Source organism: Equus asinus, chromosome 15, assembly GCF_041296235.1.
Source record: "Equus asinus isolate D_3611 breed Donkey chromosome 15, EquAss-T2T_v2, whole genome shotgun sequence".
NCBI classification, from domain to species: Eukaryota; Metazoa; Chordata; class Mammalia; order Perissodactyla; family Equidae; genus Equus; species Equus asinus.
In genome coordinates this window covers 40,086,897-40,109,789 of record NC_091804.1, presented here as the reverse complement: position 1 = coordinate 40,109,789, position 22,893 = coordinate 40,086,897, and the positions used below count along the sequence as shown (strand labels likewise).

Below are 22,893 nucleotides of genomic sequence, written 5' to 3'. Positions count from 1 at the left end.
CCGTGGTAGCAAGAGGGGCTCACCAGTAGCGGCGCACTAGGACCTCCAGGGAAAAGCACAAGACCCGGCGCGTGTGGCCCCGGGATGTTGAAGCGCGTGGAGGATGCGGCCCCGGGACAGCGGAGCGTGGGACTTTGCATGGCATGTGTAGACCCTGGGGCACTGGCTCGAGTGACCAGCGGTGCACTTGAACCGCCAGGGAAAGCACGTGACACTGCGCGCGATCCCAGGAGGCTGGCGCGCGGCTGAGCGCGTGCAGCCCCGGGGCAGCCGAGCGCCGGGAGCCTACGGCCTGCACGGGGCGGGGGAAGGAGGAGAGGGGGTGGCAGGGGGCGCTTCGTGCGTGCCCCCGAGGCCGGGGCTCCAGAAGGTGCCGTGCGGAGCCCTGCCCAGCCAAGCTACCGGCCGCGGGCTGAGGCGCCCGGACGCCGGTGCCCGCGTGGCGCTGCCACCGCCCGGGCTGCGAGGCGAGGCCCGGCGCCGCGCTCTCCGCCGCCCGCCCCCTCTCCCCGCCCCGCGCGCAGTCCCCTCCCTCCGTCCCGCCTCCTGCCCCCGCTCCCTCCCTCGGCGGCTGCCGCGCGGCGCACTCGGAGCTTGGCGGGGACCGGGGCGCAGAGGCGGGGCGGCCCTGGGTCCGAGCGCAGGAGCGGAGCCGGGCCCGGGGGCCCAAGTTTGTCCGCGGCTCCGGGAGGCGACGCTGGCGCCCCGGGCGACTTCCAGCCCTTCTCGCGTCCTCCCTGCGACCCACTGGCAGCCCGGGGAACCGAAGCCGCGGCGCGGCCAACTCCGAGGCGCGGCCAACTCCGAGGCGGGGACGCCGGGACGGGAACTTGAGGTGGGAACTTTACGCGCTGCAGCCTCGCCGGGCGCCGCCGAGCCGCCGAGCGGCCCCCGCGCCTGTAAGCTGGGGGTCGGGGGGCGCTGCGCCTGGCGGGGCCCCGAAACCTACCGAGCGGAGAGGCTGGGGCGACGGAAGACCCGGAGCAGCGGGCGGCGGCGTGGGGCGCGCTCGCCGCGGTCACGGTGCGGGTCCAGCTGAGTTCTTCCCGAGGGGTCCCCGGGGTGCGAAGTGCTGGACGTTCTCCGCCGCGGTGACCCGGCGCGGGGCGCATCCTGGCTGTGGCGGAGGTGTCTCGCCGCCTGGCTGGATCCCGAGAGGAGGGAGTGTTGGGGGGAGTCTGGGGGGGGGGGGCGTCTGTCACTCGCTCATTGACTCCATCCTTAGGCACGGAATGGAGCATCCCCACCACTGGGCTTTACTGAGTCATTCATTAACTCAACAAGCTTTTATTGAGCGTCTACTGTGTGCCTGGCGCTGGGGATCTCGAGACAGCTCTGTTCACGGGAGGCTCCAGCAACTGGTAGGAAGGTGGGTGATCGCCTCCTCAGCCTCAGGGGCTCCGTACCCAGGAGGGGCTCTGCTTGGGTGGACGGGAGCCTTTGGGGGAGGAAGGAAAAGAGAGAAGTTCATTCGTTCACAGATTGGACAAAGACTGATTGAGCACCTGCTGTGGGCAGCTCCCCAGGCCAGGTGCCCGTCACCGTGATTGCACTGTTTCACAGTCAGTTCTTGAGGCACTGTGCTGGTGAGAGAGCAGTGCAGGAGACGGACGGGATGCGGGTAGGACCGATGGAGGCCAGCCTGCAGCCCAGAGAGAAGCAGGGATTAAGACCCAGCCCCTCCCTTGAGGAGGCCTGAGCCCCCTCGGGTGGGACTGTGACAGGCAGAGGGTCCCTGGGACAGGTGGCAGAGGGCCTTTCCTTGGCTCATTTGATGTGTTCGTTCTCCAGGGGAGGGGGAGGCTGGAATAGGTTCTTGGATAGGAAGAAAAGGTCTTTAAAAAGCTCCCTAGGGGAGGGTGGCATTGGGGAGGGGTGTTGAGAAATACTGATCTAAGCTGACTGATGAGGGCAAGCTCCCAGCAACGGGGATCATTAATTAAGTTGTCCACTTGGTCGGCATTTTCTGAAGCACATAAAGGCTGCCGGGCACCAGAGTCACCCAGGTAGATGAGACAGACGCAGACACCCACCCTCTTGCTGACACCTTGAGATGAGTGCAGGGGGGTGAGGAGAGAGGAGGAGCTGCTCTGATTAGCCGTGTGTGTGTGTGTGTGTGTGTGTGTGTGTGTGTGTGTGGAGTGGGGAGGCTCCTGCCTCTGTGAATCTGAGCAGAGGTGTATTCACTAGGGTGTGTTTGATACCCACACACATGACGGCAGGCAGAGGCACTCTGGGGTGCCTCACCAGAGCCTGTCTCCAAGGAAAGTTTGGCACTGCTGGAGACCCGGCCCCACTGCTGGGCTTGCCAGGACACATGGCCAGGGCATTCCAGCTTTCTTGAGTGGACTTCTCAGGCTCTGCTGGACCTGAGCTCAACCTTGTGTCCTCTGTCTTGGAGCTCTGCTGAGGCACCTGCTGAGTGGGGAGGGAGAGAACGTATGTTTGACAGACAGGCAAGGATGGCCTCTGGGGATTGCCCTCATCAGTCATTCCCTCAACCAGCCCATTCCAGTGGAAAGATTTCTGTCGTGGGACCCACTCCAAACCCATGGGGAACCATGAATGTGCTGGAAACAAGACAGCCTTGATTCCTGTCCCGAGACTTAAGAACTCAGGCTGGGGGCACCCTGGAGCCTGATTGGGGCAGATCTGGGAGCCACACTCCGATCCCACTGCCACTTTGAATTCTCTGCACAAGACACACAGCTGGGCTCTGGCGAGAGGTGAGAGAGATGCCTGAGGAAACAGAAGAGCAGAGAGATGTGTTCTGGATGCAGGGCTGAGAGTCAAACAGAACCAAGGAATTAAGCCCCTGGGCCCCTAAAGGGTGTCATGACTGGGCTGACCTTTCTCCGCATCCCCTTTTCCAATACCTGATGAAGAGTCAACATTTCCTGTTGCCAAAGGTACAGGGGTCTGGGAATCCACTCTTGGTTGACTCATTAAACCTGGAAATGGAGCCCCTGGGTGGAAAATGGCGGCTGGAAAAGCCACTCTGGGTAGAATGAATAAAAAGGGAGAGGCAAGAAAGTCTAGCTGCAAGCACTCCATCACGGTTGGCCATTTTTATTAGATAGCAGACTATTCGATTAACAAAATCAGAACATAAAGTGGATGTGCTAACAGATGGGACCTGAATTGTGCCTCGGACTCTGCCCTGCTCTGGGGTGGCTGTGTCTCGCTCACCCCGTGCCTCCCCTGCCAGGCAGGCACCACCATGCTCTCTCTCCTTCCTTCCCCACTTCCCCAGAGACCGCAGCCTCAACGCTTCCTAAGGAAAGAGAACTGAGGGATGCTTTAAGCAGGTGTCCCCTTCCTGCTGCCCCAAGTCCCAGCTGCTCCCCCAGCCTGCTCCTCTGCTCACGCCTGTGTTCCCAAATTTCAGCCTGCAAGGAGGCAAACAGAAAAGGACTTTCTGGCTCCCACCCCGAAACACCTCCTGGCAGAAGGCAAATGTGCATTTGTGTTAATTTGCCAGCCGCGCAGTAGGGAGGCTCCAGACGCCGCCTCTGTCTTTTTTGTAGGGGGGGAGACTGGCACATTTTCTCATTTGGGGACAGGTGGGAGATGGAAGGAAGAGCCCAGCGCTCAGCAGATCTCCCCCACTCCCCGGCCCCCGCCGGGGACTTGGACCCCAGCTCACAGGAAGCGGCACTGAGGTCCAGCATGGTTGGATGGTGGCAAGGAGGGACAGCAGGCAGGTAGCTGAGAAAGATTCTCCGCTCGGCTGCAGCCTATCTCGGAGATCAAGCATGCCCGACCTGGGCCAGGCTAATGACTGGACCCGCTTTGATGAACGTGTTAACCGGGGATTAATGCAGCCTGACCTGCCTCTGAGTCAGCCCAGCCAGGAGCCCTGACCCTGACTGAGGAAGCCGCCCTGGGAGGGGAAGGGCTGTGTGGAGGGATGGAGGGTCCCCTCGACACCCACGTGGAGTTGGAGAATGACACAAGTGGAGAAGCATTGAAGGAAAGAAACCAAAGCTCAAGGAGCTCAGGAGAGAAATGCTTTTCTTTTAGAAAGTTGCCTTGGAGGTTGTGTTAGTTTCCCACAGATTACCACCAATTTAGTGGCTTAAAGCAACACAAATTGATTATATTACATTTTTGGGGGGATCAGAAGTCCAAAATGGGTCTCACTAGGCTAAAATCAAGGGGTCCACAGGGCTGTGTTTCTCCTGGGGGACAATCCATTTCTTTGCCTTTTCCAGCTTCTGGAGGCTGGCTGCACCTGTAGCCCCTGGCCTCACGGCTGCCCCCATCATCACATCTTCTCTGGCTCTGACCATCCTGCCTCCATCATATAAGGACCCTGGTGATGACATTGGGCCAGCAGATGACACAGGGTCATCTCCCCATCTCAAGATCCTCAGTTTAATCACACCAGTAAAATCTTCATTGCTCTGTAAGGTAACATGTTCACAGGTCCCAGGGACTGCCTCCCGTAGGGGCATGCCTCGTCAGTTCATGTTATAGATGCGGAAATGGAGGCACAGCGAGGGAGAGACTTGACTTCAGTGCCAGGTGAGAGGGAGAGCCAGTGCTGAAGTCCACCCTCTGCAAGGAGTTTTGTGCCTCATATTCCTCCTCTAAGAAAGGAAATGGGGGAGGGGGTTCGGCCAGGCTTGCTGCACAAAAGCCACGGGAGCAAACACAGAGCCCTTCCCATGTGCCGGGCACAGCTCCGAGCAGTTACAAGGCGGATGCAGTGATTACCCCAGTTTACAGCCAAGGACGTGCAGGCACAGAGAGGTGAAGGCATTTGAGTAAGGGTGCACAGCCTTTAAACGGTGAGCCAGGCAGCCTGGCCCAGAGGCCACACCCTCACCCCTGCCTAGTACCTGTCCACACCATAGGAGAGATCTTCTGCCCGGAGGCCAACTCAGATAGCAACTCAGAATTTAACAAAACCAGGGTTTTTGCTGATTTCTTACTCTGCTCTTGTACAAATACACAAGAGGAATAAAGATGTTTCCCCCAGCCATGGGCAATTGCCTGCTTTCTTCATCCCCAAAGACTTTCCAAAAGTTTGTCTGTAGAAAATAGAGACAAGAGATTCAGTCCCTGGCTTGCTCTGGGTGGTGGAGACACACACACACACACACACATACCCGGAACCAGGATCCGGTGAGGCAGTAAAATCAGAGGTCAGAGAGGTCTGACTTGGAGTTCCACAGACCTGGTCTGATTCTGGCTTCATCCCTTATCACCAGAGCCATGAGTGTTCCCTTCTTGAAGCCTCAATTTCCTCATCTGTAAAATGGGGGTGTTAATGGTACTGCCTGCCTCTTAGGGAAGGACATGGGCTCACACAGTTAAGGCTCTTAGCAGAGCTCCTGGCACTTAGTGAGTGTGCAGTTAGGAGAGGCTGGTTGTTGCTATTACAGCCCCGTGAGTGTGTAGCACTCTTTCTGCATCCCCCCTCGCACTCGCACTCGGAAGAGGGGCAGAGCGCTGGGTCCTAAGGGATGGGCGAGCTCCGTCCTAAGGGGTGGATGTAGGACGGGAAGAGCAGAGTCGAGAGAAGCCGGTGGTTTGTTGAAACCCCGGAGAGAAAGCCAGGAGGTATTTTTGCAGTTGGGATCAGCGCACAACAGTTCGTGGAAACCTTTCACGTCCTTGATGGCATGCGGCCATGAGGAGGAGAGATCGGGTGACCCTGCTAATTCCTGCAGCAAACCTGCACTCCCCAGACCCTTATAACAGCCCTGGGAGGTAGGCACACTTATCCCCACTCTGTGGGGCGGAACCAGGCTCAGAGAGGGCCGGTGACTCAGAGGGTACGGAGGGCCGGGTCAAAGGGCTATCGGCAGGAGCAGCAGTGATGGCCAGGCCAGCCTGACTTGGCCCTTCATCCCATCCCACCACCCCCTCCTACCCCTCCCCAGGCCCTGCACCCCAACCCGCAGTCAGACGCTGACCACAGAGCAGCCTCGTGGTGGGGCTGCTGCTCAGAACTCCTTATGGTTTAAACGATCGTTTATCTTTGGGAAAGTGTACCCAGCCCCCCGTCCTAGCTTGCGAACATCATCCTTCTCCCAAGAGGAAGGAAAGCAGTTGCAGGGGAGAGCCAGCAGATCCATGGCTCACAAAGGGGAGTTTGATCACGGCAGCCCCTAAGTAGGCTTTTGTCTCTAAGCAGCTTTTCCACTCCTCCAGTGGAGTCCCCCAAGCGTGGGACCCCCAGAGCCTTCCAGGGCCCCAGGGAGATTGAGAAGTTGGGCAAGGGGCTCCCCGCCGAAGCCCAGAGCAGCTCTTGCTCCCCGGCCCCTGGGGCTCTCCAGGCCTTCCTGCCGCCCCTTTTGCTCTCTCTGGATCTTTAGCATGCATAAGAATCTCTAGGGCAGCCTGTCAAAAAATGCCACCTCCTGGGCCTCCCACTCTGGGATGCTGACTGAGAGGGTCTGTATCTCCACTGAGCCCCAGGGCGGTTTGGAACCTGGTGCTTGCTGTCTTTGTGCAATTCCCTTTTTTTCGTTATTTAACCTGGATTAAAACCCAGAGTCGTGTTAACCACAGTCTTGACTTCAGAGCACGCTTCCTCATTAGCCCGTGCCAGGCCGTCTTGCTCATTGATCCCTTTAGTCCAATCTCCATGCTTATTCCCCCTCCCCGGCCCCCCCGGGCACCCCCTCATGGTTGATACAGATCCTTACATGCGCCTGAGTCTTCGTAAAGTATGCACTGTTTTGTGTGTGGTGATTTACATAAATAGCATAGTGCTATTCTGTTTCTTTTTCCGCTTGGCACCATGTCTTTAAGATCTAAATGTATTGCCAGACCTACATCTACTGCATCGCTTCTAATTCCTGCGCAATCTATGGGAGTCCGCCATCTGTATGCATCACTTGTCCATTTCCCCCAGGATGGATGCTGGGGGACCTCCTAGCACCAAAAGCAACACTGGACACACTCTTATACCTTGCTCCTCTCAGATCTGACTTCCCAGAAGCAGATCCTGAGTCAAGGATTTGAGTGCAATGACTGCCACAACCCCAGGGACCCAGGCCTGGGAAATAGACCCGGGAGGAGGATCCTGGGGTCACAGGGCATCAGCACCCTTCGTTTCCCTCTGCACCCCGATGATTTTCCCAGAGGCCATGCCAGACTGCACTTCCTGCAGTGGAGGGCTCTGGCGGTCCGACAGTGCTGGGTTCAAATCCCACTGGATCGGGTCCATACAGGAGTCGCCCCTGGCTGGTGGAGGAGGTGATGACAGACCCTCCTCATAGCTAATAATAGAGCAGGTATCCACTGAGGGTCTACGGTGTGTCATGCATGTGCCAACCACGTCACCCGTGTCATCTGCTTTAGTCCTCACCATAACTCAAGGAGGCAGGACCTATTCACATCCCCATTTTACAAATGAGGAAACTGAGTCTCAGAGGCAGGACATGACTTGTCCAAAGTCACAGAGTGGCTGGCCTTGAACCCAGGTCTCTTGATTTCAGAGCCAGTGGGCTCTTCTTTTCCCCCAGCTTGGGGTAGTTAACAAGGGGTCCCCCAAGCTGGAGGAGGACAGCTTTTCCTGAGCATTGCCTGTGTTAGTTTCCTGTGGCTGCTGTAACAGATTACCACAACCTGAGTGCCTGAAAATAGCACAGATTTGTCACCTCACGCTTCTGGGAGACACAAGCCTCCAGTGGACCTTTTTGGGCTAAAATAAAGGCGTCGGCAGGCTGCACTCCTTTCTGGAGGGTCCCTGGGGAGTCAGTCTTTGCCTTTTCCAGCTTCTGGAGGCTGCCTGCTCTCCTCAGCTCGTGGCCCCTTCCATCTTCACACTGGCTGTCAGTGTTGGCCAGTCAGGTCTTTCCTACAGCATCGCATCACTCTAACATCCTCTCCTGCCTCTCTCTTCCATCTTTTAAGGACCCTTGTGATTGCATGGGGCCCCCAGAGAATCCAGGAGCATCTTCCCACCTCAAAGGCAGCTGATTAGCAACCTCAGTTCCTCCTTGCCATATGATCTAACATATTCACAGGTTCCAGGCATTAGGATTAAGGCATGGACATCTTCAGGGGGCAAGAGGGGTGGGTTATTCTGCCTGCCACATCCCCCTAGTGGTGTCTACCTGCAGTAACCACATGGGCCTGGTGTGCAATGCAGCTTCAACCAGGAAGTGGGTGCTGGGCGCTGGGTACAGGGAACGCCGGCCTCTGGGCTTCACCATATCTCTGCTAGCCTGGCCCTCCTGCCCTCTCCAGCCCAGCCAGGTCAAAGCTACCAGCTAATGCCACCCCCCTACACACACACACACACAGATGATCATCAGGCCAGCTTTGATGGGGCGACACTATCCATCCATCCATGTGAGACACGGGTCCCTCCTCTCTCTCCATCTGTGACTTGCCCACACCCCCTCCTGTCCGTCATCTCACAGCCTGCCTCTAACTCAGCTCTCATGATAGCGCCACCTCTCTGTCACCTCAGTGAACGGCACACTGGCATCATCCTACATTCATCTCTTTCCCTCACTCCTGTTGGTCAGCAAGTCCAGTCGGCTCTTCCTCCCAAGTCCCTCCCACATCCACCCAATTCCAGTCCCCTCCGCTGGTCCAAGCCTCAGTTACCTCTTTCCAGAGTGATGTCAGGGGCTTCCAGCCTGGTCTCCCGGGCCCACTCACTGCCTTCTGAGCTCATGTCATGCCCACGAGGCCCTGCTCCATCTGGCGCCAGCCTTCCCATGCTCGTCTCCTCCCACCTTCCCCTCACTCACTCTGCCAGGCCACTCAGCCTTCTCTTTGGTCTTTAATCATCCATGTCCCAGGTCGGGGAGCAAGCTCTTCCCCTCCCCTCTACCTGAGACACCCTCTCCCAGGTCCTCACAAGGGTGGCTTCTTCCCATCCTTGAGGCTCAGCTCCAAGGACTCCTCCTCCGAGAAGCCCTGCCAGACCCCATCAGCTAATGTTGCCCCCCCAGTCATTTTCCATCTGTCACCTTGTTCTGCTTCCATCACAGCACTCACTACAACCTGAAATGATCTATGTACTTATTTAGAGACTGTCTCCCCCACTAGAACGTCAGCTCCATGGGCACAGGGGCTGCGTCTGTCTTGTTCTCTGCTGTGCCCCTAGACCGAGCACAGGTCTGACGTGTGGTGAGCGTTGAAGGAATGAGTGACAGTCCCTCAGGACTCCTGCTCCTCGTCCCCACCATTGCAGCCCCTTTCCCAGACGGCTTCCTCTTTTCAAGCGTCCGTATAGACCCTCAGAAGCAACATCACTAGTATCCGTCATGCTCTAGAACTGACAGAGTGAATACTGCAGAGAAAGTTTGAAAGACCAGACTTTTGGTGAGGGTATCAGGCTGAGTGAAGACGAGCATTATTTTCCAGAAACAGGACTTTGGGGCCTGTTTGATCTATGAACTTCACTCACGACTCTAGAGCCCAGCGCACAGAGCCGTCCTCCCCACACCCATCACACTGGGCGCCCCCAAGACCAAGGGCCAGGGAAAAGTGGACCCATCCTCATTTAGCAAGTTCTGGCCCTCCCCAGGGAACTCTGGCCCTCCGTGTGCAAGCAGCCTGAACGAAGGGTGCTCTGTCCTCTTCTCCAGACTCCGCAGGCTTCTGAGGCAGGATAACTTTCCACGCAGGACACCGAGCCTTTAACTCACTGCTGACATGCGTCCTGAGAGAAAGGAGTGAAGAGTCGCTAATTAGGGGAGCTTTCTGCTGGAGGGAAAGTGGGGAGGGTTGAAGGAAGAAATTCCCCGGGAGAAGAGGTGATTGCAGCTGTGGGGTTCACGAGAGCTCCCCGGGGCTTGCAGGATGAGAGGAAGCTTCCTTTGCCTCCATCACCATTCTCGCCAAAAAGAGTGTCATTTTCCGCTTCTCGTTGGTGGCGAAGATGAAGCCGCAGAACTGAAACTCGACGTCCCTGCCGTGAAGCGCCTGACAGGCCGTGTTCCCACGCCTCCGAGGGATCCTGGCAGGCGCTGCCTGAGGAGATGGCTTCCGATTTTAGGGGAAGTTAAAAACATTCGCAACATTCTCAAATCCAATGATTTTAATTTCAAACACAGGTGTAGCCTAGCTTTCCCAAACCCAATCTGTGAAACGGTGGCTTTCCCCAAAGATAAATGAGCGGGGTGACAATTTGCTTCTGTAACAGAATTCCTGATAGGAAGGACCCCCTTTCAAACGTGGAGCCCGGCCTCCCGGCTCCTGTGAAGCAGTGCACGTGTGGGCGTGTGCGCGCGCTGTCCCTGAACACAGAGTCACACTCAGGTGTCACACTCAGGTGTCGGAAATGGGTTTCCATTGGGCACTGATAGACTTTGCTGCTCCATGGATGATCGGGCTTGTGGGGAAAGAGGGTGATTTTAAAAAGCAAAGTATTAGAATCTCACTACTTTTCTCTGCATTGGCTTAATTCTGGCGAGCTCTGTTGCTAAAATCCAGGGGTCTCAAACTCAAATGCCTAAAGGGGCCAAGAAGGAAATATAGATGAAATGAAGTAGAGTGGGTGTTAGGGAGACAATAGGGAAGGGTGGCGACTGTGGTGGATTGAAGCATACCTGCCCTGCCTAAAGGGGGCAGCCATTTCTCAGCTGGAATTTGGGCCAAGTGTTGCCAGATAGTCTGATTTTTCTAGAGAAAACAAAAATATGAATCTTTACATGCTATTTCTCAATTCCGGCAAAATATTTGTGAACCGAATTCAGCCCATGAGCTAGGAATGCATAAGCAATCTCATTCTAGTAGCGCAGAGTCTGAGCTTTGAGGGTGGGAAGGAAAGAGTCTATGTAAGCTGATGGTTTAACCCCAGTTTCTCAGAGGTGGCCTCGTCATGTTGGCCTCACCAACAGGAAATGTACTCATTCGGTGAGCACTTCTTATGCTGCTGGGTCCAGGGATTCAGAGATGAGTAAAGCACAGTTCTGCCCCCACAGAGTGAGCAGCCTAATAAAGGAGCCAGTCTTGCACACAGATAATTCTAAAGCTGGGTGATGAGACTGGGGAAGAGAAATGCCCCAGGTATGGGGGAGGGGTACTCAATTCAGCTGGAAGAGCCCAGGAAGGCTTCCTGGAGGAGCAGGCATGGCTGGCCAGCACACCCCCGTGTCCTCAAGATGAAGTGTCCTGACACCTGAGCAAACATGGCACCGTGGTGAGGACTGTGCGTTACTTTGGACATCGCCTCTTATTTATGACAAATGGTATAGGTTTCCCATTTATAGAAGCAACACCAGGTGTCCCTTTAAGATAAATGCATGTAGTAACGATAGACAACAATGACTGAGCACCTCCCATACGCCAGGCACGGCATTAGGTGCTCTCAGGTACATAATTCATTGAATCCTCTTGATAATCCTGTGAAGCAGGCCATGTGGTCACACCCATTTCACAGAGGAGGAAGTTGAAACACATCAAGGTTGAGTAACTTGCCTGCGCCACGAGGCTCCAAAGCCCACGCCTGTGCCCACAACACCAGGGCTTCTCACTCAGCACTGGTCACGTTGGGGCCCGATGACTCTCCGACGTGGAGTGTGGCCTGTGCATCATAGGACATGCAGCAGCATCCTTGGCCCCTATCCCCTAGATGCCCTAGCATCCCTCATATGACCATCTCAAATGCCTCCAGACATGGCCACATTGCCGCTGCGGGACCAAATCGGCCCTGGTTGAGAGCCACTGACGTCCACTAGACCGTCTGTCCAAGCTAAATAAATACAGAAAGTGGGGGCTAATTTAAAATCAAGTGTTAAGTAAATAACAGCACAGATGTTGCATGACAGTCCACTAGGATGTCGGCTCTGTGGGGCTGGGGACCACGTTCGATTCTGTGCTTGACTATGAGCCCCCCGAGCTTCAAGCGGTGCCTGACACAGTAGCACTCAGTAAGTCTTTATAGCATAGACGAGGTGGATATGAAGAACCGTGAAGGTTAGGGAAGGCTGAACGACAGTGTTGCTATTTTCGCTCTTAAGTGAACATCTTAGCTCAGCTGCCGTGACGAAGTACCCAGCCTGGGCAGCTTCAGCCACAGACGTTTACTGCTGGCAGTTCTGGAGGTTGGAATTCTGGGCTCAGGGTGCCAGCATGGTGCGATTCTCGAGGGGACTGTCCTCCTGGCTTGCAGATGGCTGCCCTGTCACTGTGCCCCCACGTGGTGGGGAGAGGGAGGGAGCTGGGTGTCTCTCCCTCTTCTTATGAGGGCACTAATGCCTTCATGGGGGCTCCACCCTCATGACTCATGGAAACCTAACTAGCTGCAAAGGCCCCGCCTCCTGGTATCATCCCACTGGGGATTCAGGCTTCCCCTTGTGAACTGGGGGAGTGGGGGGGGGGGGACACAATTGAGTCCGTAACAGCAAATAGCGGCAGAATCAGCATTGTCAGCCGAGACTCGGGAGTCACTGAGGGTCTTTCCCCTCTTCTCCCCCAGGCCCCGGAGGGATGTGAAGGCCCAAAATGACCCTCCTACCGGGAGACAATTCCGATTACGACTACAGCGCCCTGAGCTGCGCCTCGGACGCCTCCTTCCACAGGACCTTCTTCCCGCAGCGACAGTCCCTCAAGGGCGCCTTCTACCGCCGCGCGCAGCGGCTGCGGCCGCAGGACGAGCCCCGCCAGGGCGGCCAGCCCGAGGACCGCCGGCGGCGCATCATCATCAACGTGGGCGGCATCAAGTACTCGCTGCCCTGGACCACGCTGGAGGAGTTCCCGCTGACGCGGCTGGGCCAGCTCAAGGCCTGCACCAACTTCGACGACATCCTCAACGTGTGCGATGACTACGATGTGACCTGCAACGAGTTCTTCTTCGACCGCCACCCGGGGGCCTTCGGCACCATCCTGACCTTCCTGCGGGCGGGCAAGCTGCGCCTGCTGCGGGAGATGTGCGCGCTGTCCTTCCAGGAGGAGCTGCTGTACTGGGGCATCGCCGAGGACCGCCTGGACGGCTGCTGCAAGCGCCGCTACCTGCGGAAGATGGAGGAGTTCGCCGAGATGGTGGAGCGGGAGGACGAGGACGACGCGCTGGACAGCGAGGACCGGGACAGCGAGGACCTGGCGGAGGGCAAGGGCCGCCTGGGCCGCTGCATGCGGAGACTGCGCGACATGGTGGAGAGGCCGCACTCCGGGCTGCCCGGCAAAGTGTTCGCCTGCCTCTCGGTGCTCTTTGTCACTGTCACCGCCATCAACCTCTCCGTCAGCACCTTGCCCAGCCTGAGAGAGGAGGAGGAGAAGGTAAGAGGGAGCCCACAGCTGGGTGCGGCAGGCCGGCTGCAGTGAGGGAAGGTCTCTGAGGACGGGAGACAAAACAGCCTGCTGGACCACTCCTCCTAGACGTCCCCATCCTTCACGACCACACTGTCACCTCCTCCAGGAGGCCTTCCCTGACTGCGCCGCTGGCTGAGTAGCATCTCCATTCCTTCCTGACATGGTGTTTACCTGTGTCCTGTCCACCTCCACCTTCAAATGCAAGCTCTGTGCTGTCCTGGTCTCCACTGTGCCCTCAGTGTCTAGAACAATGTGCAGCATGGACGAGGCACTCAGCCACTCTCTGTTGAATGGATGAATGGGGGAAAATGGATGATGTGATTTCTGACGTGCCTGGCCCTAAGCTAAGCACGTGACATATATCATCGAAATTTATTTCACCCACTTGAGGCCTTTCTCCACCTTCCTAATTATCCTGTATAAAAATATCCCAGAAACATTTTCTGGGTCTTGAACATAATTTTTATTGATAGGTGTGTGTGTGTGCATGCGACTTCGAATAGTGAGCATTTCTTTGTGTTAAATAAGAGAACGCGTGTAAGGCGTTTCCTCCAGGGCTGGACACGGGCTGTGTGCTCACTTCTCAGGGCAGTGGATGGGAGCCGGGGCTGGGCTGCAGCTCTGCCTGCATCTTGGCTCTCAGAGCATCTTCCAGCAGCCTGTCCAGGAGGTGTCCTCACACTCGCTTGACGGATGAGGACACCGAGCAGGGTGGCTGCCCAGATCCTGAGCTGACTGAGTCCACACTCTGTGTTCTTAAACATGGAAGTACGGGTCCCACGTGACAGGGCCTCATCAGCCCCAGGGAAGTGTGTGATCGGTCCACACTGTACTGCCCAAAATTTTGACTTGGTTGCCAACATTTAAAAGGAAGGTGCTTTTCACTTAAAAATTTCCAACTGCCAGCTTCTCTTAAAATTTATATGGTCGGGCCCCCTGGCCTGCAGTCCCTCGTGGCAGCTCCTGGAGGGAGCTGAGTCCATGGGACGTGTGCTCCCCAGTTCAGCCTTCTGCTGGATGAGACCCTCGGGCCTTTGAGTTAGGACCCCACCCCACACATAGAGGTTCTGGAAGCAAGTACAAGACAGCCCGAAAGGTCCACACAGGTACAAATTGTGTGGGCATTGGAGAAATGGGTAAGGCAGTGTGAACTGAACATAAATGTCATGCCAGCCAGCATCTATTGAGCACTGGCTGTGTACCCTGCATGTGCTAAGTGCTTTATATGCTCTCTGGTTGCATATTAGAACTACTCACCACGTGAGGGTTTTTCCACTTACATGTATGATGGAGGAAGTAACAATAGCTGTTGAATTTATAACTCGCAGGGGGTTTCCGGCCCTTTTTTTTTGTACATTGAATTTTAAAAAGGAATATTAAGAAAACAGCACTCAACCAGTAAAATTAACTTCTGAGAAGCATAAAGGGCAGTGATGAAGAGGGCAGGGCTAGAGCCAGACAGCCTGAATTTGAATCCTATTTCGTCTACTCTGGCTGTGTATCTGTAGGCAAGTTACTTATCTCCTCTGTGCCTCAATTTCCTCACCCATCCAGTCGGCTGTAAACAGGCCCAACTCACAGCATTGTGAGGATTCAGTGAGTGAGTCCACTGAAGCGATAGGAACAATGCCTGCGCGTGAGCATGCGGGAAGTGCAAACTATAAAGATTACACGTGCACACCGAAAAGAGAGAGAAAATGCCCATCATTAGAGACCTGTTGGAAGTACCTGTACTCAGGATGGACGTCTTCTTAGCTCCAACATATGCAGTCCTCATTTCATCAGGAAAATACTCATATAGCCACCATTTTCTTCTACTTCCGATACTTGCTTTTTTAATAATACAGTCACGTGTTGCTTGATGATGGGGATACATTCTGAGAAATGCATCGTTGAGCAAGTCCATCATTACGTGAACATCATTGCGTGCACTTACACAAACCTACATGGTGTAGCCCACCACACACCTGGGCTACATGGGACTCATCTTATGGGACCACCGTCATACGCACGGTCCGTCATTGACCAAAACGCCATTATACGGCACATGACTGTAATATGTGGCCTTTTTAATGATCCAGTGAAAAGGCTCTTCTTCTGCTTCATTTTGGGGACCAGTAGGGTTCACCGTTTCACTTGCTCCTTGAACACACGTTTGAGTGTCTACTGTATTCAGGCACCACAGGGCAGGCAGGGTGACCAGAACGAGCCTTCCAGCTTCACTTCTCGCAGAGGAGGGACACTGACACCCCCACTGACCGTAAGTGTAAGACAAGCTGAGGGGGTTCTTTTGAGAGGCGCACCACCTGTGCTGGGGATACTTGGAGGGAGCCACTCCAGGAAGGCTTCCCAGAGGAGGGGGCTTCCTGTCCCAGAGGTCTGAGACCTCAAAGCCCCACCCAGTGGCAGTTTGCTCTCCGTCTTCCTGGAGAGCGAGCTATTAGAGCAAGACTCGTGGAACCAGCTGTGCCCAGGGCCCAACGAGATGCCCCAGGCTAGAGCCATTCGCGCCTTCCCTCTCAGCCAAAGGCCCTTTTGAGCTTAAGTTCCACTGGGACAGTCTACTGTCTAGTTAGATTTCAGAGAGACAAGCTGGCGGCCAGCATGCCAAATCCAGTGCCCAGATGTGTCCAAGTGGCTCATAGACTGTTTTCTCTGCATTGAATTATCACATTTAAAACCCAGGAGATTTCACGTAAAACTCCAGCTTTCCAGCTTCTTCGAAAGCTTCGGTGAGGCAGCCTCAAGCCTGAATTCGCTGGGGCAGCGATCAGGGGCTGCTGAGCAGGACAGCTGGTCTCTCCAGCAGGCTCCACCCCACCTGGCCACCTCCTCTGTCTTTCCTGTGCCTCCTGGCCTTGAGCTGGACCTCTGTCTAAACGCCAGTCCAATGCTCCTCCATCCATCCCAGTAACAAATATGAATGGATCACCTGCCACGTGCCGGGCCTTTCCAGGTGCGGGGGTACTCGCAGCGAACAAACTGCCTGCACTGTGGGGCTACAATGCCGGGGCAGGAGGCAGGTGGGGCGGGGGCGGAGACAGACAACAGATGTGATAAGTAAGTAAATTCTAAGGCATATTAAAAGATGATGAGCACTATGAACAAACAGCACAGAATAAGGGGAATGGGGTGCAGGACAAAGGGGGTGGTCACAAAAGGCCTCCCCGGGAAGGTGATATTGAAGCAAAGAGCTGGAGGAAGGGAGGGTGTGGGAAGAGGAATCTTGTAGGGGGAGCAGAAAGTCAGGGCCGGGCTGGCAGGTGAGCCTGGGGTTGGAAGGGCAGTGAGGAGGCCCGTGAGGCTGGAACAGGTGAGTGAGGTGGGCAGGGGCCGAGGATTAGGGGAAGTAGTGCCCGGGCCACGTGTGCCCTGGGGTGGAGGGGGGAACTTGAGTATCTCTCTGAGCCATGGAGGGTGCTGAGCAGAGGGACAGGATCTGATTCAGTCTCAGGGTCCCTCTGGCTGTGTGTACAACGTGGACTGTAGGGACGAGGGTGCCAGCAACTGTCCAGGCAGAGAGGATGGTGGCTGGGGGCAGTGGACATGTGAGAAGTGATTTGATTCTGAAATTGTTTCAAAGGTAGAGTCAACAGGATTTCCTGAGGATCACATGGGAGGTGGCAGGAGGAGGCCAGGTCTCCTGGCCAGAGCAACGGGAAAGATGGGGTTGCTGGTGGCCAAGAAGGGAAAGCACAGGCTGGTGGGTGTGCAGGAGGAATCAGGAGCCCAAAGAGACTCGGTCTTCATCGTTCCCACCACAAAGGAGAAATGGTCCTTAGGTGGCATGCTAGAGGTGCCAGTTAAGGCTATGGTGGAAATCAGATTGCAAAATATAGAGATGTATCAAATCAATACATTGTACACCTTAAATTTACACAATGCTATATGTCAATTGTATCTCCATAAAAATAAGTTTAAAAGAAGAAAAAGAAATTGGGAGCCTGGTTTAGCACATGACGAGTGCCAGATGCCTATCAGACTCCCTGGGGGTGACATCAAGGTGGGAGCCCATCTGGGGTTTGGAGGTCAGGGGCAAGGTCTGGGCTGGAGAAAGAGATGAGGAGTGGTCACCCTCAAGCCCCGGGCCTGGCCGTGATCGCCCAGGGAGTGAGCCTAACTAGAGAGAGCCCCGGGGCCACATGACATGGACAGGCAGGTTGGCCCTGCCCAGACCACCTTTCACCCAGGTAGCCCAGCCCTGTGCTCCTTGCTAGTGGGACCTCTGACCTCTGCCCTCTCTCCCAGGGCCAGTGCTCCCAGATGTGCCACAACATCTTCATCGTGGAGTCGGTGTGCGTGGGCTGGTTCTCCCTCGAGTTCGTCCTGCGGCTCATCCAGGCGCCTAGCAAGTTCGCGTTCCTGCGCAGCCCGCTGACGCTGATCGACATGGTGGCCATCCTGCCCTACTATATCACGCTGCTGGTGGACGGCGCGGCCGCGGGCCGCCGCAAGTCGGGCGCGGGCAACAACTACCTGGACAAGGTGGGGCTTGTGCTGCGGGTCCTGCGGGCGCTGCGCATTCTGTACGTCATGCGCCTGGCCCGCCACTCCCTGGGGCTGCAGACGCTGGGGCTCACGGCCCGGCGCTGCACCCGCGAGTTCGGGCTCCTGCTGCTCTTCCTCTGCGTAGCCATTGCCCTCTTTGCCCCACTCCTCTATGTCATCGAGAATGAGATGGCTGACAGTCCCGAGTTCACCAGCATCCCTGCCTGCTACTGGTGGGCTGTCATCACCATGACAACTGTGGGCTATGGAGACATGGTACCCAGGAGCACGCCCGGCCAGGTAGTGGCGCTCAGCAGCATCCTCAGCGGCATCCTCCTCATGGCCTTCCCGGTGACCTCCATATTCCACACCTTCTCCCGCTCCTACCTGGAGCTCAAGCAGGAGCAGGAGAGGGTGGTGTTCCGGAGGGCCCAGTTCCTCATCAAAACCAAGTCGCAGCTGAGCAGCATGTCCCAGGACAGTGACATCCTGTTTGGAAGTGCCTCCTCGGACACCAGAGACAACAGCTGAGCCCGGAGGACACACCTCGTCACCGCCACCGCCAGGACACCCTCAGCCCTGCCTGCCCTCTGCGGCTTGAAGCTATTGCCATCACTATGATGCCTTCAGAGGCACATACTGCTTCTGAGCGCGGCCCTGGCATAGGACTGACTCGAACCACACCCCAGGGAGGACGTCGCACCATCCACAGAGGGGGCCCCTCCGAGTCCACAAGGGAAGTGGAAGCTGGTCCTGACCCCAGCACACAGCTGCAACAGCCCCCTCGCCCACCCCAGCCCTCATGTCTGCTTCCCTCAATAAGGAGATGGCTTGTTCTTTCCACCATGTAAATAACATGCCCAGCAAAGACTTGCCTTATGGGTCTGCCTAGAGAAAAATATACAAACAGCAGCATCAGTGTGTCTGTCTGTAGTGTGGATCATATGCAATTAAAGAAAACCTTTGAAAAAGAGAGACAAGCCTTCCATGGGGCTCTCTTAAGAGAGGAAACTGTTTCCCAGCAAAGCCAGCCAATGTGGGTGCCGGAAGGAACAGGGCCTGTTTCCCTGGGTTTTTCAGGCCTGATGGGCCCCAGCGGGTTTGGAGGAAAAGGGAGAGAAAAGAGAGAGACCTTTGGGGAAACGGCTGGTAAATACTGCCATCCCTTTCTTGTTTCTCTTCGAGTCCTCCCACCTCTCTTTCTCCCTTTTTCCTTCTCTCCCATCCTCTCACCTCCTCTTTTGCACCTTAAGGACTATTTCTCAAACTTTCCCCCAAGGAACCCCTAACAGTTGGGTGGACCCCAAGGGGCCTGTCAGCACCGATGACCACAGGGTGAAATCGCTTCATTTTATCTCTAAAGAACAGTGTAGGTTTTTATTCTACTCCACCTTTGTTTTAATATTTGAAAAAAATGCTTTAAGGGGCCAGCCCAGTGGCATAGTGGTTAAGTCCACAGACACCACTTCAGCAGCCCAGGGTTCATGGGTTTGGATCCTGGGCACGGACCTACACCCTGCTCATCAAGCCATGCTGTGGTAGCATCCCACGTACAAAATAGAGGAGGATTGACACAGATGTTAACTCAGGGCCAATCTTCCTCACCAAAAACAAAAAAGCTTTAAATCATTTAACTGAATCTAAATCTAAACCTAGAGTGGGGTTCGTGCTTCAGGAAGGTGGGCCGTGGTTTGCTGGGCAGTCTGAGAAGCACAGTCTGAAGCCCCCCAAAGGCCTCTTTGTGCCCCCAAAAGGCCTACAGAGCACCCGCCTGACTGGGAAGAGCTGTCTGACCTCCCGTGGTGTAGATGATGTGCTGTGGAGAGGGAACCCGGGCCAGCCCACCAGGTTTACTCAGCTGGCAGGGATCAGAGCCCCTCGGTGCCAGGACGGGGAGGGGCTTCACCCCCAGGTCGCAGTCACAAGTCTGTCCTCACCCTTGAAGATACGGCAGCATCGCTTTCTTCACCCCAAAACCCCTGCTGCCTTGGCCATGCCCTTCCCTTCCGCCACACAGAACACACACCCTAAAACAGATCTGATCACAGCACTGCCCTGCCTAAATCCGCCAGTGGCTGGCCATCACGTTGAGAATAAACCCAAATGCCCTGCATGACCTGCACCCTGTCCACCTCTCCACCTTCATCTCCCACCTCTCCCCGTGTCGCTCACTCCACTCAGCCACACCGGCCTCCATTCGGCTCTTCCCTCTCACCCAGCCCATCCCATCTCAGGGCCTTCGCACATTCAGATCCCCTGCTGGGAATGCCCTTCCTACAGAACACTGCGTGGCTGGCTCCTTCCCATCACCTTTCTGACCACCTCTCTACAAAAGCCACTGCAGCACCTCTCTCCCCGTTACCCCACTGGATGTTCCTCATCCACGTATTGGCCTCTGAAAGTGCCTTTCTTTGTTTCTCTGCTGCTGGGTTATGGTCTGTCTCCCCCACGAGGAGTCAGTGCTATGCTGGCAGGGTCGCAGCGACACGGCTGACCGCTGGCTCCCTGCACCTAGCACAGGGCCTGGCACCTGAGATGAGCTCCAGAAACCCTTGTGGAAAGAAGGAAAGAATGAAGGGAAACAGGAAAGAGGGCAGGAAGTAGAAAGGCATTTGCTCTTCACATGGGATGCAAGGGCCGGGAGCACTTCTTCCTCTCTCTCTCTCCTGTGGGGGGCCCGGCTCTCTCAGCACGGTTTACACGCCATCATGCAGAGTGGAAATATCACCTGAGTCACGAGGGCCTCGTTTAAGGCTCCCCTGACACCTGCTCTCAGTGACTCACGCCTGAAACCTAAGTTTTCTGAATAATTAGCCCTGCCTTCCGGCCAGGTGGGTATCACAGCGATCGGGCGCGGCCGTAAGGGTAATAATGCCTTGATTTATGGAATGGCCTTTTTTTCCCCTCCAAAGTGGCTGTGAGAGACAGGAGGCAATTGAGAATGCTAACCAGACAGAAACGTGACACAGACAGAGGTATGAAATACAGCCCCCTGAAACTCAAGGGAGTGGAAAGCAAATTCCATCTGGGGTGGAGGAGGGAGCCCCGAGGCGGGCAGCACTGGGCTGCGAGCTGTGCCCCCACCACACTGAGGACAGCGGCTGGGGCTGCACAGAGGCGGAGCTGGGGTCCCCGAGGGTCTCGATTTCTAGCGCCTTCTCGCACAGATTCTTACCAGCGCTGTGGCTGAGGCTGAGATCCAGACTTAGGCACCTCTCAAGACCCCCCTTGAGGGACAAAGGGGCTCTTGATACCGACCTGCACACCCAGAGTGGGGCTTAAGGGCCCTTGGCCCTAATTAAGAATCCAGAGGCCCCAGGATGCCTAACTGACCGCTCCTAGGACCACCACCAACTTGACGATCACGGCTTTTCCACTGTTCTAGCAACATGAAATCTGATGCAGGAGGCCCAGCTATAATCGGATCGAATATGACCTGCTCTGCCCAAGTGTGGGGGCACCATCCCTTGGCCCCTGGCCTAGGGGGGCCTCCTTTCTGACCCTGGTACAGGCAACTGACTCCACACCACCAGGGGACCGTGAGGGGAAGTCACTGCCCTGGGGAAACAGCAAAGCAGACCTTCGCAAACCTGGCGTATCTTGTAGGTCACGTGGTTACCCCACCTCCGGGTCAGCTCAGGCTTCTGTAGGACGCACAGTGGGGGTTGGGAAGCTGACTCAGCAGGCCAGCTGCTCAGGCCTCACCTCTGAGTGGGGCAAGACTTCTCGCCTTGGGCTCAGAATTAAAGCGGGAGCCAAAAAAACCTCAGTCATCAAGATAAATCATATTTTCATGCAGAATTTTTTGAAAATCAAAATTAATGTCAAAAATCCACAATGAACAAAATATCCAGATTTCGAATGAAGGCAGAATCTGCCTCTGTACTTGCATGACTCGGCCCCGCTCCCTAGTTCCAGAGCTGTCCCAACACCCCTGGGGACGCCCCTGGCATATCCAGTGAGACAGCTCCAGTGGGCCAAGGACGCATCTCCCGTGAAGCTCAGGTGGGAGCCCTTGGCTCCTGGGACCTGCAGCTGCTGGGGCAGGGGCGCCCCACCCTCCTGAAGGGGATCAGGGCGGGCACCAACACCACCCTTACCCAGCGAGTGTTTCAGAACCGGGCCCTGCCCTCATGGGCCCACATGGTGATGCGGGAGGAGACAGTGACCGTGTGAATTGAAGAAAATAATTTCCGATGTTGCTGAGCACAAGGTGACCTGCAGAGAATGACTGGGGCCACGGGGAGGGGGAGAGCAGCCACTTAAGAGGGTCAGGGAGTGACTCTGAGGAGGTGGCATCTAAATGGGGACCTGGAGGAGGGGGAGGGGCAGCGAACAAGCAGAGGGGACACAAGGGCAGAGCCCGGAGGTGGGGAAGGCTGGACGTCCCACCAGTGTCAAGGGCACATGTGGGCATGGAACACGTCCCTGCTGGGACCCCCACAGGAGAAAACGCAGATATGCAAAGGAGACACTCTGAACTAACATTTCCAGAGAACTGCCTCTGGACCAGGCCCCTCCATCGCAGCTGGGGGACCAAACAAAACAGAGTGGACTCAGCCTCGGCCACGGAGGTGCTGATGGGGAAGAAGACACGGGAATGAGACGTTTCCCCACGTGTGGACCGACAGGGGGACGCCGGCACGGGGCTGCAGGAGCGTGGAGAAGACAGCAGAAAAGAAAGAATGATTTCCACTCAGACTTCCATTTGCTAAAATGGCCTCACATGTGTTTTCCTCCAGAAAAAATAAATAGGATTCCTCCTAACACGGGTTCTCCTGTCCCTGCCTCCCTTTCTCAAACTCCTCCCCCTCCAGTCCCATCAGCTTATATGGGGAATCTGCCTCCTTAGCCTCCTCCAATGGTCCAGCCCCATCCGCTCCCACCTGGATTGTTGCCAGAGCCCCCTCCCTGGGTCCCCTGCTCTCCTGCCTCCCCTCCCTATCCGTTCTCTGCACAGCAGCAGAGGGACCCCGTTAGAACCGAAGTCAGATCATGCTCATCCTCTGCTCAGAGCACGCCCCCATTTCCGCCCCTGCCAGCCTGGTGACATTCCTTCCCACTCACAGTCAAAGCCAGAGTCTCTCCTGGCCCTACCTCCCTGGCATGGTTTCCCTGCCTGCCCCTCACCTCTCCTTTCCAGCTACACCAACCTCTTCTCTATTCATTGAACAG

The 22,893-nt window shown here is 56.0% G+C and overlaps 1 protein-coding gene across 2 annotated transcripts; it reads left to right on the top strand.

Annotated features, from left to right (window-relative positions):
* Positions 1-369: 369 nt before the first annotated feature.
* On the top strand, positions 370-18,636 carry KCNG1 (potassium voltage-gated channel modifier subfamily G member 1). Of its 2 annotated transcripts, XM_014832480.3 has the most exons (4): positions 370-835; positions 1,226-1,369; positions 12,398-13,197; positions 17,479-18,636. In XM_014832480.3, exons 3-4 carry the CDS (start codon positions 12,424-12,426, stop codon positions 18,247-18,249), a joined length of 1,545 nt encoding a protein of 514 aa, XP_014687966.1. In that variant the 5' UTR covers positions 370-835; positions 1,226-1,369; positions 12,398-12,423; the 3' UTR covers positions 18,250-18,636. The 2 variants fall into 2 exon arrangements, with proteins under 2 accessions (XP_014687966.1, XP_014687961.1); XM_014832475.3 differs by lacking the exon at positions 1,226-1,369 and having other exon boundaries at positions 374-835.
* The last annotated feature ends 4,257 nt before the right edge of the window (positions 18,637-22,893 follow it).